Genomic DNA, 16,878 nt, shown 5'->3' on the forward strand with positions numbered 1-16,878 from the left:
AAACTTAGCAAAGACATGGCCGCAATTTACACGGTAGAGAAATGGGGGTTTCGTGAGTTGGTGCTAACACTCGACCCAAGGTACCAAATGCAAATACCTTTTATTTGTTGAGTATAATTCAAAATGTAATAAGGAATAGGCCTTTACATGTGGTCATTTTATATAAAGATTTATTAATTCAATTTACAATTTCCAGTATCGTTATCGGGATATGAAATGACCTATATCGGGATATGATATTTTGGCCATATTGGCCAGCCCTCTCTGTGGTGTGGTAAAATGTCCTCCCTGAAATTGTCAGATGGTATCCCTATCGATCCTTGCTTTCCTGTCACCTTGAATACAAAGGCTCTGGATGGATGACAGCGTGCTCCATCACCTGACCTACACAATAACAACTGAACCTGGATCTGACAACAGAGAAAGCCTGTGCTACGACAACTCTGGGTGTCACAGCATCACAGTGCCCGACCCAGAGATCTCTCACAGCACGGTATACTGTACACATGACTGCATAGACAGTAGTATGCATCAACATAAACCGTCTGCTCAAAATATTGTGCAGATCCAAAGTTGAGGGCTACTGTATCCAAAAACATAAGCTACTACATCCGTTATGCAACATTACAGACAACTGTGTGTCTATGCTTTCCAAGACTGCCATAACCCTTCACAACTCCTTCAAACACCTCTTCCTTGGTTTCAAAGCCCAGCTCTTTGTGATGACTAATCCAACTCACTTTCTGGTTGCTGTAGAAGGTGTCCAGGTCCTCCAGTGGTGTGGACACCAATCCTTTGGGAATGTCCCCGTATATGAGTGGCAGTGATTTGCCTGCCTCCAGGTCACTGCTGGGCTTGGGTCCGTTGTCGTCATCGTCATTGGGCTTCCCCTTGGGTTTCTTGGCGTTCTCCTCAGCGATCCGCCTCTCGATGGCATCAAGGGACTCACGACAAAACAGGAGGAAGCTGTCTGGTCCTGGCGGTACAAGCAGCTGTGCCATCTTTTCATCCTGCACATTCAGAGTGAACGGCTAGCCTCCTTCAATAGAAAGGACTGGAGAAACAAGAGGGAGAAGCTCCAGTTAGAGGCAAGTGTAGTGATTCTGTATCAACTCCTGAGGGCATGGATTTCCTAAAAACGACATAAAACCTCTGAAATATTTCTACTGAAGGAAATGTGCAACCTGTATGAGTGCAGAACACAGTGACTTGGACAATATTCTTCCGATATAATCTTACAGTCACAATCATCCAATGTCACATAGATACCAGTGACAAAGGGAAACAGAAATGCTTTCCATACCACATCTCTTTGACAGTATAACAATCAATATGAGGTACTTTACAGTCTATTCTTCACATCTATTACGTTACTTTAAAAAAACAAGCCCATGAGTGGAGGGAGATCTGTCTGTGGATCCCACAGAGGACAAGTAGCAATCCATTATCAGCCTAGGGAGACCTGACTTCGCTCTTTAATCCACAGCAACTACCTGGCAATAATGAAATCAGACTTGCCATATAATACAGGCTTCTAGTTTAACCCATTACTCTCTGCTCCAGAGCCAATCCTACCGACAACAGCTAGAAGGCATGGTTTCGTTCCGAGCCCAGAGTTTCCACCTTAAAATGAGTAACGAAATTACAGAGGTAGAGGCTGATGTTCCAAATAGGCTCAGAGAGTAGTAAGATGATGCACAGGGACACTGCAAGGGCAATATCGAGCATCCCTTTTACTACAGCTCCCCTCTGCATCTGTCCCGCTGTGGAGAGGCCTCAGCTTTATCTCTACGTCATAGGCTTTATAGTGCAATAGTGTCATAAAATAAGTCCATTGTTTGTCTTGACAGATCCAAGAAATCAATCACTAAGACATTGGTCAATGCTGGACTGGATTGAATATAAATCACATCAATATGTCAACATAGTAAAATCCCATTGAGGAATTTAGTGAAATGGAAGTAGTTGTTGTAACCTCTGTTTGAGGTATATTTGTGCTCTGCTATGGCATTCGGTTATATCACCCCATATTTAGGTTGTGGGTTGTGAATATGAACGATTTGTTACATATAACAGGAACGCAAATCCTGCCTAAGGCAGCATAATACCTATAATACACTATAATATAAATACCTTAATAGCACAGCTGTGGTTGACTAGTTTGACTCTTCAGACAGCTACACACAAATGCTAATTCATACGAACCTGAATTTGGAACGTTCTCATAAGTGCGTGTCATCAGCATTAGTACTCTATACAACTCACACATCTTCTATTCACTTTAATGGCTAGCAGCCACATCTAATTTCCCTTCATTAAATGGAAGAAGTCATTAGGAAATGGCTTAGTTTATCTGTACAGAATTTGCCAGTTGTAGCTGTGTATCAAATTCAGCTACAGTAGCTTATCTAGAATTCTTCCTTAATGCATCTGACATGTTGACTCCGAAGACAAACGGCAACCTTCATAGTTGCCTTTACAGGTATGAGTGCATGCACTGAAGGAGCAGAGCACATACACAAGTAGAAGCAGTTATGAAAAGAGTACAATGAAGAGCTGACACCTGCATTCTGAATAATAGAACCAATTATTCAGAATGAAATATTTTATATTGTTGGCTATAAAAAATATAAATGTCACATTAAAACACGGATGAATGACTAATCTATGTAATATAGCAAATATTTTCTGTTAGTTTAAAGTCTTTTTATGTTAAGAGTTTTTAAACCTTTTTATGTTTACCCACTGGGCACAGGCATCAGTTGAACGTCTAGTTTTGATTTGTCTTTGATTGAGTTGTCAATTAACATGATTTCAACGTAAAGATCAACAAACATCTTAAGCATGTAATTGGTTTTAGGTTCAAAGTTGGGTGAAAAAAAGACAAACATCCCTGAAGTCCCTTTACGTTGATGACTTTTTACAAATCCAATCAGTTTTCCACGTTGATTCAACGTCATCACATTGAATGTTTTGGTTGAAATGATGTGGAAACAACGTTGATTCAACTAGTTTTGCCCAGTGGGAACCTTGCTCGACAAACAAAATCCCCAAAAATGGATTTAAAGGTGAATGTAAATGTCTGTATGAATAATTTGATCTTTTATCCATTCACCACTTTCCAACAGGTATATAAGTGAGAATGCGCCGTGATGTAAAAAAAATACTTCCTGGCTTCAATGGTATCTGGGAGCAATTCCCAGTTTCCAATGTAATCGCTGAGGTGCCAGGTTGGAGTCATGCTATAATCCTGGTACTAACCTTTCTCTAGGCTGAGGGAGGTAGGCCTCTCCATCGGACCTACTACAAGCTATTTAGCCTTCCATTTATTTTAGATTGCTTCTACCAGAGAATATAGGTAAATGTTTGGTCACAATCCAGCTGCAAGACAAAAAAACGGGCACAATCATTCATACTGTACACTACAGTATCTCCATATAACACAACAACTCATTCAACACAATATAACATAAGGTCATTATTCCTATAACCTTGGTACATCAAACTCAATGTGCATTAAGATAATAAACAGATAATGGACTAGATACATGATGTCAACTAAAAGGGATTCAGTCAAACGTATCTTACAGTCAGATGTGACCGTAGGTGTGTGGCCAAACTGTATCCAGTGAAAACATGGTGACTGTTGGCAGCAGTTGAAGGATTTCTGTTGGGTAGGCTATATTCTGTGTTAACTCCTCGAATCTATGTTTATTGACATACTGTAAATACTGATTAGTGATTAGACTTAATATGTGAGCCAAAATAAATACTGAAGCGACTGGCCACCAAACATAGGCAGCATAAACAGATGGCCACCATCATTCCTGTTCCCAAGAACTATAAGGCTTCATGCCACAATGACTACCGCTCTGTAGCACTCACATCTCTTATCATGAAGTGTTTTGAGAGGCTGGTTATGGCACACATCAACTCCATCATCCCAGACACCACTCCAATTTGCATACCGTCCCAACAGATCCATAAACGACACAATCTCAATTGCACTCGACACTGCCCTCACCCACCTAGGTAAGAGAATTACCTTCGTGAGAATGCTGTTTATTGACTACAGCTCAGCGTTCAACTTCATTGTCCCCTCCAAGCACATCACCAAGCTTAGGACCCTGGGACTGAACACATCCCTCTGCAACTGGATCCTGAACTTCCTGACGGGCTGATCCCAGGCGGTGATCACCTCCGCCATGCTGACCCTCAACACGGGGGCCCCACAGGGGTGTGTGCTTTTTCCCCTCCTGTACTCCCTGTTCACCCATGACTACGTGGCCATGCACGACTCCAACACCATCCTCAAATAGGGCTCCCGAGTGGCGCAGATGTCTAATGCACTGCATCTCAGTGCTAGAGGCGTCACTACAAACCCTGGTTCGATTCCAGGCTGTATCACATTTACATTTACATTATTTAGCAGACGCTCTTATCCAGAGCGACTTACAAATTGGAAAGTTCATACATATTCATCCTGGTCCCCCCGTGGGAATTGAACCCACAACCCTGGCGTTGCAAGCGCCATGCTCTACCAACTGAGCCACACGGGACACATCACAACCGGCCGTGATTGGGTGTCCCATAGGGCGGCACACAAATGACCCAGCATCTTCCGGGGTAGAGTTTGGCTGGGGTAGGCTGTCATTGTAAATAATAAGTTGTTCTTAACTGACTTGCCTAGTTAAATAAAGGTTAAATAAAAAAAAGTTAAAGGTTTGCTGACAACGCGACGGTGATAGGCCTGATCACCGGCAACGATGAGACAGCCTACAGGGAGGAGGTCAGTGACCTGGCAATGTGGTGCCAGGACAACAACCTAACCCTCAATGTCAGTAAGACCAAGGAGCTGATCATGGTCTACAGGTTGCACCTCCCTAGATCGCATGGCACTACAGATGGTGATGCAGACAGCCCAGGACATCAGGGGCCGAGCTCCCTGCTATCAGCTAATGGGGATTCTAATAAAATACCAAATATCAAAATCCAGCACCTCTAATTTAGGCAGTGTGAAAGGAAGGTCCGGAAAGTCATTAAAGACTCCAGCCACCCAACCCATCAAGTCTGACACCAAAAGGTTCCTGAACAGCCATAAAACTGCTAAATAGCTAACAAAATGGATACACAGACTATCTGAGTCGATCCTTGTATTTTATTTGTATTTTTGCAGTCTATGTACACTCACAGGGCCCTATACACTCATGCACACTGACAGTCTAACACACATACAAACACTCACTCCATCATCTGCTCACATACACATAACATGCACATACATTTATACTGACTCTACACACACACACTCACATACAATCATCATATACACTGCTGCTACTCTCTTTATCATTTTTCCTAATGTCAAGTCACCTTACCTCTATACAGTTGAAGTCGGAAGTTTACATACACATAGGTTGGAGTCATTAAAACTTGTTTTTTAACCACACATTTCTTGTTAACAAACTATAGTTTTGGAAAGTCAGGTTAGGACATCTACTTTATGCATAACACAAGTAATGTTTCCAACAATTGTTTACAGACAGATTATTTCACCTATAATTCACTGTATCACAATTCCAGTGGGTCAGAAGTTAACATACACTAAGTTGATGTCACGCCCTGGCCTTAGTATTCTTTGTTTTCTTTATTATTTTAGTTAGGTCAGGGTGTGACATGGGGAATGTTTGTGTTTTGTTGGTATTGGGTGATTCTATGGTAAAGGGGTTGTTGGTGTAGTATATGGGTTTGGTGTTGAGTGTATGTGTCTAGCTGTGTCTATGTTGGGTGTAGTTCTAGGAAAGTCTATGGTGGCCGGAATGGGTTCTCAATTAGAGACAGCTGATTTCGGTTGTCTCTAATTGGGAGCCATATTTAAGGCTGCCATGGGCTTTAGCTGTTTGTGGGTCATTGTTTGTGTATATGTATAGTTCAACGTAAGTAGTTTGTGTGTGCACTTACGTTTTGAAGTTTTCACGATCGTTTGTTGTTTTTTCGTTATTGTTGTAATAGTGTGTCGTGTTCATCTTCGTCGTTATTAAAAAGAAGATGTATCCAAATCATGTTGCGCCTTGGTCCTCTCGTTCATGTCAACACGATCGTGACAGTTGACTGTGCCTTTAAACAGCTTGGAAAATTCCAGAAAATTATGTCATGGTTTATAAGCCTCTGATAGGCTAATTTAATAATTTGAGTCAATTGGAGGTGTACCTCTGGATGTATTTCAAGGCCTACCTTCAAACTCAGTGCCTCTTTGCCTGACATCATGGGAAAATCAAAAGAAATCATCCAAGACCCCAGAAAAATATTGTAGACCTCCACAAGTCTGGTTCATCCTTGGGAGCAATTTCCAAACGCCTGAAGGTACCGCGTTCATCTGTACAAACAATAGTAGGCAAGTATTAACACCATGGGACCACGCAGCCATCATACCGCTCCGGAAGGAGACGCGTTCTGTCTCCTAGAGATGAACGTACTTTGGTTCAAAAAGTGCAAATCAATCCCAGAACAACAGCAAAGCACCTTGTGAAGATGCTGGAGGAAACAGGTACAAAAGTATCTATATCCACAGTAAAACGAGTCCTATATCGACATAACCTGAAAGGCCGCTCCAAAACCGCCATAAAAATGCCAGACTACGGTTTGCAACTGCACATGGGGACAAAGATCGTACTTTTTGGAAAAATGCCCTCTGGTCTGATGGAACAAAAATAGAACTGTTTGCCCATAATGACCATCGTTATGTTTGGAGGAAAAAGGGGGAGGTTTGCAAGCCGAAGAACACCATCCCAACCGTGAAGCACGGGGGTGGCAGCATAATGTTGTGGGGGTGCTTTGCTGCAGGAGAGACTGGTGCACTTCACAAAATAGATGGCATCATAAGGAAGTAAAGTTATGTGGATATATTGAAGCAACTTCTCAAGACATTAGTCAGGAAGTTAAAGCTTGGTGGCAAATGGGTCTTCCAAATGGACAATGACCCCAAACATATTTCCAAAGTTGTGGCAAAATGGCTTAAGGACAACGAAGTCAAGGTATTGGAGTGGCCATCACAAAGCCCTGACTTCAATCACATAGAAAATGTGTGTGCAGAACTGAAAAAGTGTGTGCGAGCAAGGAGGCCTACAAACCTGACTCAGTTACACCAGCTCTGTCAGGAGGAATGGGCCAAAATTCACCCAACTTATTGTGGGAAGCTTGTGGAAGGCTACCCGAAACATTTGACCCAAGTTAACCTGTCTAGGATGAGGGTGCCGCTAGCGGCACTCCCCCCCCACCCCCACTGAAAAGGCAGAGCCGCGAAATTCAAAAAAAATATATTTTTTAAATATTTAACTTTCACACATTAAAGTCCAATACAGCTAATGAAAGACACAGATCTTGTGAATCCAGCCAACATGTCCGATTTTTTAAATGTTTTACAGGGAAGACACAATATGTAAAGATGTAAATCTATTACCTAAAAATACATTAGCATAATCCACCATCTTTTATTTGTCCACCAACACCAGTAGCTATCACCAATTTGGCTAAACTAAGATATTTATAGCCCCTAACCAAGAAAAAAACTCATCAGATGACAGTCTGATAACATATTTATGGTATGGGATAGGTTTTGTTAGAAAAATGTGCATATTTCAGGTAGATGGCATAGGTTACAATTGCACCCACCGTCACAAATGGACTAGAATAACCACATAGAGCAACGTGTTTACCTACTTACTAATCATCAAACATTTCGTAAAAATACACAGCATACACTAATCGAAAGACACAGATCCTGTGAATACAGACAATATTTCAGATTTTCTAAGTGTCTTACAGCGAAAACACAATAAATCGTTATATTAGCATAGCACATGTGCAAACATTACCCCAGCATTAATTCTAGCCAAAGTGAGCGATAACGTAAACATCGCCAAAATATATTATTTTTTTCACTAACCTTCTCAGAATTCTTCAGATGACACCCCTGTAACATCACATTACAACATGCATATACAGTTTGTTCGAAAATGTGCATATTTAGCCACCAAAATCATGGTTAGACAATGGGGAAAGTAGCCCAGCTGGTGAGAAAATGTCCGTGCGCCACATTAGACAGTGATCTACTCGTATACATAAATACTCATAAACGTGACTAAAAAATATAGGGTGGACAGCGATTGATAGACAATTTAATTCTTAATACAATCGCGGAATTACATTTTTTAAATTATCCTTACTTTTCAATACAGTTTGCGCCAAGCGAAGCTACGTCAAAAAACATGACGTCCTAAGCCACTAACATTTTTCGACAGAAACACGATTTATCATAATAAAAATGTCCTACTTTGAGCTGTTCTTCCATCAGTATCTTGGGCAAAGGATCCTTTCTTGGGTCTAATCGTCTTTTGGTGGAAAGCTGTCCTCTTGCCATGTGGAAATGCCAACTGCGTTCAGCATGAACTGGAAGCGTGCCCAGCGATTCACAGCGTTTCAGAAATAAATGTCCCAAAATCGCACTAAACGGATATAAATTGCTATAAAACGCTTTAAATTAACTACCTTATGATGTTTTTAACTCCTATAACGAGTCTTAACATGACCGGAGAAAGATTACTCCCAACACTAATGCTTGGAACAGGTGCGGGTCGGTGTCCTCCACGCGCATGACGCAGCTCCAAAAGACTTACTAGCTACAGGTTTTTTTAATTTATAGTGCCTGTGAACGCGCAATCGACCCCATTCAAATCGTCATCACGTAAAGGCATCCAGGGGAAGACGTAAGCAGTGTCCGTATACTCATAGCAATAACAGTGGCCTTTTAACTGACTCCAGATCAGGGGCCAACATTTCTGAAATCTGACTCCATGTCAGGGAAATTGCTGTAGAATGGGTTCTGTTCCACTTAGAGACAAAATTTCAACTCCTATAGAAACTATAGACTGTTTTCTATCCAATAATAATAATAATATGCATATTGTACGATCAAGAATTTTGTAGGAAGCCGTTTCAAAAATTACACGATTACCATAAATAGTGACAACAGCGCCCCCAGCCTCAACAGGTTAAACAATTTAAAGGCAATGCTACCAAATACTAATTGAGTGAATGTAAACTTCTGACCCACTGGGAATGTGATGAAAGAAATAAAAGCTGAACTAAATCATTCTCTCTACTATTATTTCAGGTTCTTAAAATAAAGTGGTGATCCTAATTGACCTAAGACAGGGAATGTTTCCTAGGATTAAATGTCAGGAATTGTGAAAAACTGAGTTTAAATGTATTTGGCTAAGGTGTATGTAAACTTCCGACTTCAGCTGTACATATCTACCTCTATCTGTCACTTCCTGAGCGTAGAGAGCTTTTATGTCTCTATTTTGGTTTGGTCAGGGCGTGAGTTGGGGTGGGTTTTCTATGTTCTATGTTTTCTATTTCTTTGTGTCTGGCCGGGTGTGGTTCTCAATCAGAGGCAGCTGTCTATCGTTGTCTCTGATTGAGAACCATACTTAGGTAGCTTTTTCCCACAGGGGTTTTATGGGTAGTTATTTTCTGTTTAGTGTTTTGCACCTTACAGGACTGTTTCGGTTTCATTTATTCTCTTGTTATTTTTGTTGTAGTGTTCAGTTCTAATAAAAAAAAAACATGAACACTTACCACGCTGCGCTTTGGTTCGACTACTCTTCATCGGACGGCGAATATCGTTACACTATCACTCCAGTATCCCTGCACATTGTAAATATGGTACTGGAACTGACTGACCCTGTATGTAGTATGCTTACTTACTTTCTCGTGTTCTTATTTCTTGTGTGTTTTTGTTCTACCTTAAGTTATTTTTAATATTACATTGTTATTGATTACTGCATTGTTGGGTTTAGAGCTATCAAGAAAGGCATTTCACTGGACTTGTGCATGTGACATTAAAACGTAGAACTTGAAACCAGTGTTTCATATAGGCCTCTAGTATCTATTGCACACAACTACAAGCTGCTAACGTGCTTCAAATATTTTTCTTCATCTGCAAGCTGTTGCCTTGACATCAAGACCATGAGGTGGCCAGCTGACCAAAAATGGCAACTCATTTGTCTCCTCTATCGTTCACTGACCTCAAATGACACCACTTTTGTTTTCTCTATCTTTCACCATGCATATTAGCCCAGTCCTGTTCATCAACAAAAACGGAGGAGGGGCCTTGGCCTCAGTGGCCTACACCCCCAGCCTTCCCCTCCATGTTTCATTAATTCAATCAGGTTCTCCTCTTTCACATGGAGTTGACAGAAAACCCATGGTAAGCTACTGGTCTCAGTGTGCTTTTTTAGCCTAAGTGCTGGTATCTTTTTTCTCTCTTGTCAACACATTATGGAATTATCATGGATAATTATCATTGCTGACAAGGATTTAGCAAGAGAGCAGAAACAGACGGGCACTCAAGTTAAAGTGTGTTAGTCTGCTTACTTGAAAAATGTACTATGAACTTAGGTACAATGAAAAGACTCCAGGGAGGGAAGTAGCCCACGGCTGTAGACGTGATTTAGCATATATTATTTAAAACATAATTGCCATGCATTATGACGTTTTAGTAGCTTGTTATGTAGGCGAAAACATGTAGGCATTTCAGCGCATCTGCATATTTCCTACTGTAGCCGACCATAAACCACATTGAAAGTCCAATTTGAGTTGCTTAGTCTGTTATCAAAATAAATAATCCCAAATCAGTCTAACAGAGCAAATAAGGCTACTTGCTCTCCCTCTCTTTCGTGAACGGGTGCTGTTTATTGACGGATTCTACCGGGTAGTCCTACTTTTCGCGCATGTGCTGCTGTCCATGGTGCTGAAAGGTTAACCGTAAATGGACTAAGCGCAGAAATGCCAGTGGGTCTATCAGAAATGCGTGATATCCTCCCTCCAGCGTGTCTGCTCGTGTGAATGGCACTGATTTATCCTCCATTATTTCACAAGAGATATGCCCAAGAGGGAGAAATCTGAAGTTCATGGCATTACTCACATAAGAGTGTACAAAATTATGTAGTCTAACTAACTATTCAAAACATACTCGCCTTAGGGGTAAATCACTTAGCCAACTGTAAATCATGTTCAATTTCATGACAAAATATACATGTTGACCTGGGTTACTCATGCAGGCAAATGTATGATATGATTTAGGAAAGTTGAGATAGGACTTTAAATTAATAAAAGCGCTAGGAATTGCTGTTTTGCCGACTACTACAACGAAATTGTACAAAAGCAACGTTACATATCAGCTCTAAACAGCAAGCAACACTAAGTTATTGAGGTAAAATAGCTTACATATATGTTATCTTAACCAATCAAACAAATGAGTATTGAGAATGTATGACCAATATCGTATTTATACCCGAGGCCAATAAATTACACATTTATGACATCTGCTTGACTATCACCACAACCTTGACACGCAGCTAGCTGACGGACTTCTTGTATGTTTATGCATTTCTGCGTCTCGTCCATAAGAAGGTCCACCCTGAGTGGCGCGCTGAGGGAAGGTAACTAAATAGAAATATGCCCACACAACAGAAAAGGAGAAAGGTGTACGGATACATTCGAAAATGAATGACTTGATTAGGCTAATATTTTGGATATGAATATGAATATGACCGCATGCGATGATACGGGAGGGCATCAAACAAGTTACCTTATCAATGGTAGATATGACGTACGGAGGGGGTTCAACTGCTGTCGCCATATTGGAGGCTTCAATTATTTCCATGGAGAAGGCTCACTCATAGCAAAATCTCCACCCTACCCAGCGAGTTTGGTAGAACCAACACCCTCAAGCCACCCTTCCCATTCACGTACACGACAGTAGGCTATATCCAAGCGCCCACAACCACTGCTTGCATCACGCCTCACGCCTCGATTTTTCTGAGAAAAAAAATGGGCTAAGTTGTAGAATGATTGGAGAAGTGTGACACATTTAGCGCGTCGGCGACACTATAAATAATGTAGACCTATACATTATGATGAGTTTAAACAGACTGATTACGATGTATAGCCTATAAATATATGTATATTGAAGAGTTATGACAGGCCTATGTCGCAGATATATACATACAAACATGTTTTGCTAGTGGGATAAAGTAAACTCGTTCTTGACTGGTATATGTTCAATTCTCATAGTCTTTATACGTCAATAATCATATTACAGCCTCTCTAGTCCCAGTTGATGAAGTGTTGGCTACAGTAGGCTATTTGTCCGGCTGTTCCAACGTCGGTAGCCTTATTGCCACTTTGTTGACATTAATCTAACAGGTTGGAATACCTAGAAGTGGCACCCAATTAGAAACACTATTGATGGGTCAGCTGAAACCATCCTGCAGCAGCAGACGGGACACTATTATGATCACAGTGATCAATAACATTCGATTCATATATCCGCTCTAGCAAGGTTAAACTAGGCTACAGTAGGGCGCATTATATTTTGTGTTGAACTATATTTTCTATGGGAGATTGGACATGCCGAAAGGACAATGTTGTCAGAGGTTAGAGGGGATGGGTTAAATGCGGAAGACACATTTCAGTTGAATACATTCAGTTGGACAACTGACTAGGTATCCCCTTACCCCTTATATTTCATGCCTGATCCAGGGTTTGATCCATTGACATTTTAAGAAGAAGGTTTGATCACACAAATCTGTAATAACTAGCAGGATCATAGTATTATCTGCTAAACAGCTTATTTCACCCATCAAGACTAATTCCCTTTAAAACCTACGCCACAGTTGTTTTTTAAATGAATAAAATACAGATCTGGAAAATCTGGTAATCCCCTGTCAAAATTACAAAATGCCCATAGTACGGATTACCTTAAACTACATTATCTGAGTATATAATAAGGCCTATCATAATTATTTGAATAGGTCAGCTATAGGTTACACATCATGGAATATTCTGTGACCAATAACTGATCATTATTGTATCAGGGCCCTCCAGGCATCTTCTTTGCCGATATTTTTCCATCAGCCTTGTAATGCATCAGTTTTGAAAAACAGGGACAGCTCCCACTCCGTTTTCACCTGAGACATTAAAGATGGTAGACATACCTGTTTTTGAGAGATTTGTTCAAATTACGCAATCATTTCCCACCTTTGGGCAGCCCTATGGCACCCATTCCCATCCCATATACTTACCATTCGTTTTTCATCCAAGGCAGGTAAAGACAATAATCGCTAGGCACGCCTCGATGTTGCTTTCTCCCGAGTAAGGTGATTGAAGGACACATGTGTAAACTTGACTAAGTCAAATGTGTTTTCTTCTTTCGATTTGGTATTTGGTAAAAAATCACAGGAGAGCGTGATTAACTTGTTGCCACGGTCGTCTTGTTCAGAGCATTCTGTTGCGCTTCCGGTTGTTACCGGGTAACAATGACGGCAGAGAGTCGGGGTTGTGTGCGTGATCAGAAATAATGTCTGTCTGTGGTTGTGGATGTCTGGAAGAGATAATGGCCAGCCTACAGTTTAGTATCACTGAAATGGAGATTACATGTAGGCATACCTACTGTAACACATTGAAGAACATTCAAAAAGTGTTAGTCATCTCTGGATGTTGGTGAAGTATGGGGGTAGTTTCTGATACACACGGTGGGTGACTGTGGTAATACGATGTCAGAGTGTGTTTTTCTCATTATGAAAATGTTAAAGGCTTCACTACACATACACATTTGTGTGCATCAATTTAAAAAACACACCTTGTAGCACTAGAGACAGTTTCATATCATATCAGTACAAAATACCAACTTTGTGTGATTTCTTAGTATTTTAAAACATTTTTATTAGAGGAAATCTGTGACAAATAAGAAGGCAGAGAAATGCACTTATAAACAAGTGTGAATATTGAATGAATGAGTGAATACTCTGTCGTTCTAGCCCAAAAATACCCACAGACTATATGCTTTCAAGTGTTCTGATGGCACCTGGTGGCTGCAGGCAGCATTGTTCAGGGATCAAATCCACTGCACTGCTCTTTGTACATATCATTCATCCATGTGCTGAAATACAGCAACCATCAATTCTGTGTTTCCAGAGAAAAAACACTTTATTTTATTGAACGTCTTTGTAGTTTTCCATTCAACATGAGAGGATCTCTTTAGTCTGATCCCGACTGGAGGTGTGAGTGAAGGGAGTACATATAGATTGGTGTTACAATGGAGGAAAATGTGTTGTTTAAACTCTAATTTGGGTCAATTCCAAGGACACACTTTTTAATTAACTTCATTTAGATGATTCTATCCAGGTTTTGTTTTCTGAGTAAATTCATTTTGTTGCCAAATGGGCCCACATTGATGTATGACTAACAAACCGCTGTGTGACATTTACAGACCTCCCTGTTAAATGTTTTTTCCGGGAGCTTTTTTTTTCATTCAGGGCACATTGCTGGGTTCATGTTGCTATAGCACGGTTGGCCAGTGTGTGAGTATCCACCCTAACCCACTTCTCTGAATCATCATTAACTACACTAACGGGTTCAGTCATTTCTAGAACATCAGTGCTCAAAGACAGGGATCCTAATGGATGGTGCCCTAGTGAGCCAGTGTTTGTCTGAGTGCCAGCTAGCCAGACAATGGGTGCGTTCCCCTGCCTAGGCGTTGCTGACGAATACCCAGATTTTACAATGCCTGGACAAGTATTTTACTTCTCAGCTAACCGCATCATATGTTATAGCAATCTGTCAGTTGGTGACACAGTCGATGATGTGGCACGCAACCATTGGTTGATGCATGCAACATCTGAGCAAGGGGACTTGACCAATGTGGCCTGGACTGAGCTAATACAACCCTGGGCAGAACAGCATGCATCATGGGAAAGCAAGTATGTGTTGGGACACTTTGAAACGTGCAGTGAGGAGTGTGATTTTAACTGCTTTAAATGCTCCAAATCATTTAACTGATTCACACTCTTAAAAATAAAGGCGCAAGTTGGAACCAAATAGGGTTCTTGAGAACGATGCCATAGGGAACCATTTTTGGGTCTCTAAAGAACCATGAATGGGATGTTCCTTTAAAGAACCCTACCAACAACAAAAAAACACAATGTAAATATCAAGAGCTCCAAATAACCATTGGTTACACAAGGATCCAGCATAAAAAGTTCTACAAATATCCATTGTTGGTTCTACAAAGAAGCCTAGCCCTAACCCTAACCCAACCTTCAGTAGCACAGCATTGATGGTTCTTTGTAGATCTCTAAAAGTTTCTGTATAGAACCTAAATCAAATGTTTCTTTAAGATATGGTGGTTCTTCAGCAATTTTGTTAAAATACATTGATCCTTTCAAATGTGTTGAAATAAGAATCAATAATGACTAAACAAATGTCAAATGTACCAATAGTTTGTTATACAACCAAGAAGTACAAAACAAAGTAGAATGTACAATTTAAAACAAAGTACCATTTCATTTCAAACTCAAAGTACAATTTCCAACGAATTGCCATTCATTTTATTTCAAACTCAACGTACAATTTCCAACAAAGTACAAATTCCATTCATTTCAAAGTCCAATTTAAAACAATGTAATTGTTCAATGATAGAGGTCGAGTATAATCTAAGAACATGAGCCCATCAGTATGTGACAGGACATGGTAGTAAAGCGGAAGGGGCCATCACTTTCACATCGTTAAACCTTCATAATTTAAGAACATGATCTTCCAATCCATTAGCATTACATTTCTCTTGTGAGACATTCTGTTAACTTTATGTTCCTGACAGATTGGGATAAATCATTGGAGTCTACAATCATTTGACAGCAGACCACACACAAACACAATACAGAGAAAAAAAGTGAGCGAGTAAAGAGTGAGTGAACCATGAGAATAAATGTCCCAAGTGACTGTACAGACATTTATCCTTTTATAGGCTTATCGGGGTGCCTTTGCTGGGTGGGCAGAATGCAAAGTGAATTAAACATTTTTCAAACTCTAAGAATTCAAAGTGATGAGAACCTAATTGTAGAGCTCTGCACTAATGGCTCAAAAAAAGTCATGAGCGTTCCAAAATGTCGTAACGACAATTCTTATTTCACTTACCTCATCAACCACAAACAACTGTGATGGATCCTCTTTGAGGAGAAATGGCAGCAGGAAAATAGTTCCGCTGATCATATGGCCTGAAAAACAGAATTAAACATCTTAATTCATCGCATCTCCGACATTGTTATTGAACATTGTTTTAATTTTCTCTGCTCAAGCTTGAATGAGCATCCCCTTTTGCGCCACCTAGGTTGGCCACCACCCAACTACTGTAACATCTAACTACTGTAGATGTTAGATCAGCTTCAAGTCGATCTGGCTGGGCCACTCAAGGACATTCAGAGATTTGTCCCAAAGCCACTCCTACATTGTCTTGGCTGTGTGCTTAGGGTCATTGGCCTGTTGGAAGGTGAACCTTCGCCCCAGTCTAAGGTCATGAGCACTCTGGAGCAGGTTTTCATCAAGGATCTCTGTACTTTGCTCCGTTGATCTTTCCCTCAATCCTGACTAGTCTCCCAGTTCCTGCCGCTGAAAAATATTACCACCGCATGATGTGGCCACCACCATGCTTCACCATAGAGATGAAGCCAGGTTTCCGTCAGACGTGACTCTTGTCATTCAGGCCAAAGACTTCAATATTGTTTTTAACAGACCAGAGACTCTTCTGTCTCATCGTCTGAGTCTTTAGGTGCCTTTTGGCAAATACCAAGCAGGCTGTCATGTGCCTTTTACTGAGGAGTGGCTTCCGTCTGGCCTCTATACCACAAAGGCCTGATTGGTGGAGTGCTGCAGAGATGGTTGTCCTTCTAGAAAGTTCTCCCATCTCCACAGAGGAAATCTGAAGCTCTGTCAGAGTGACCATCGGGTTCTTGGTCACCTCCCTGACCAAGGCTCGTC

At 40.8% G+C, this 16,878-nt stretch overlaps 1 protein-coding gene across 1 annotated transcript in view; it reads right to left on the reverse strand.

Moving 5' to 3' along the window:
* The window catches only part of LOC129816313 (sodium channel protein type 2 subunit alpha-like), a 49,226-nt gene extending 35,942 nt beyond the window's left edge, over positions 1-13,284 (reverse strand). Inside the window, exons 1-2 of the mRNA XM_055870632.1 lie at positions 13,149-13,284; positions 741-1,054 (exon numbers count right to left, since the gene is read on the reverse strand). Coding sequence (XP_055726607.1) covers positions 741-1,001 — 261 coding nt within the window. The 5' untranslated portion in view covers positions 1,002-1,054; positions 13,149-13,284. The remainder of the gene's footprint in view (positions 1-740; positions 1,055-13,148) is intronic.
* Positions 13,285-16,878: the final 3,594 nt, after the last annotated feature.

The sequence above is a fragment of the Salvelinus fontinalis genome, chromosome 19 (genome assembly GCF_029448725.1).
Source record: "Salvelinus fontinalis isolate EN_2023a chromosome 19, ASM2944872v1, whole genome shotgun sequence".
NCBI classification, from domain to species: domain Eukaryota; kingdom Metazoa; phylum Chordata; class Actinopteri; order Salmoniformes; family Salmonidae; genus Salvelinus; species Salvelinus fontinalis.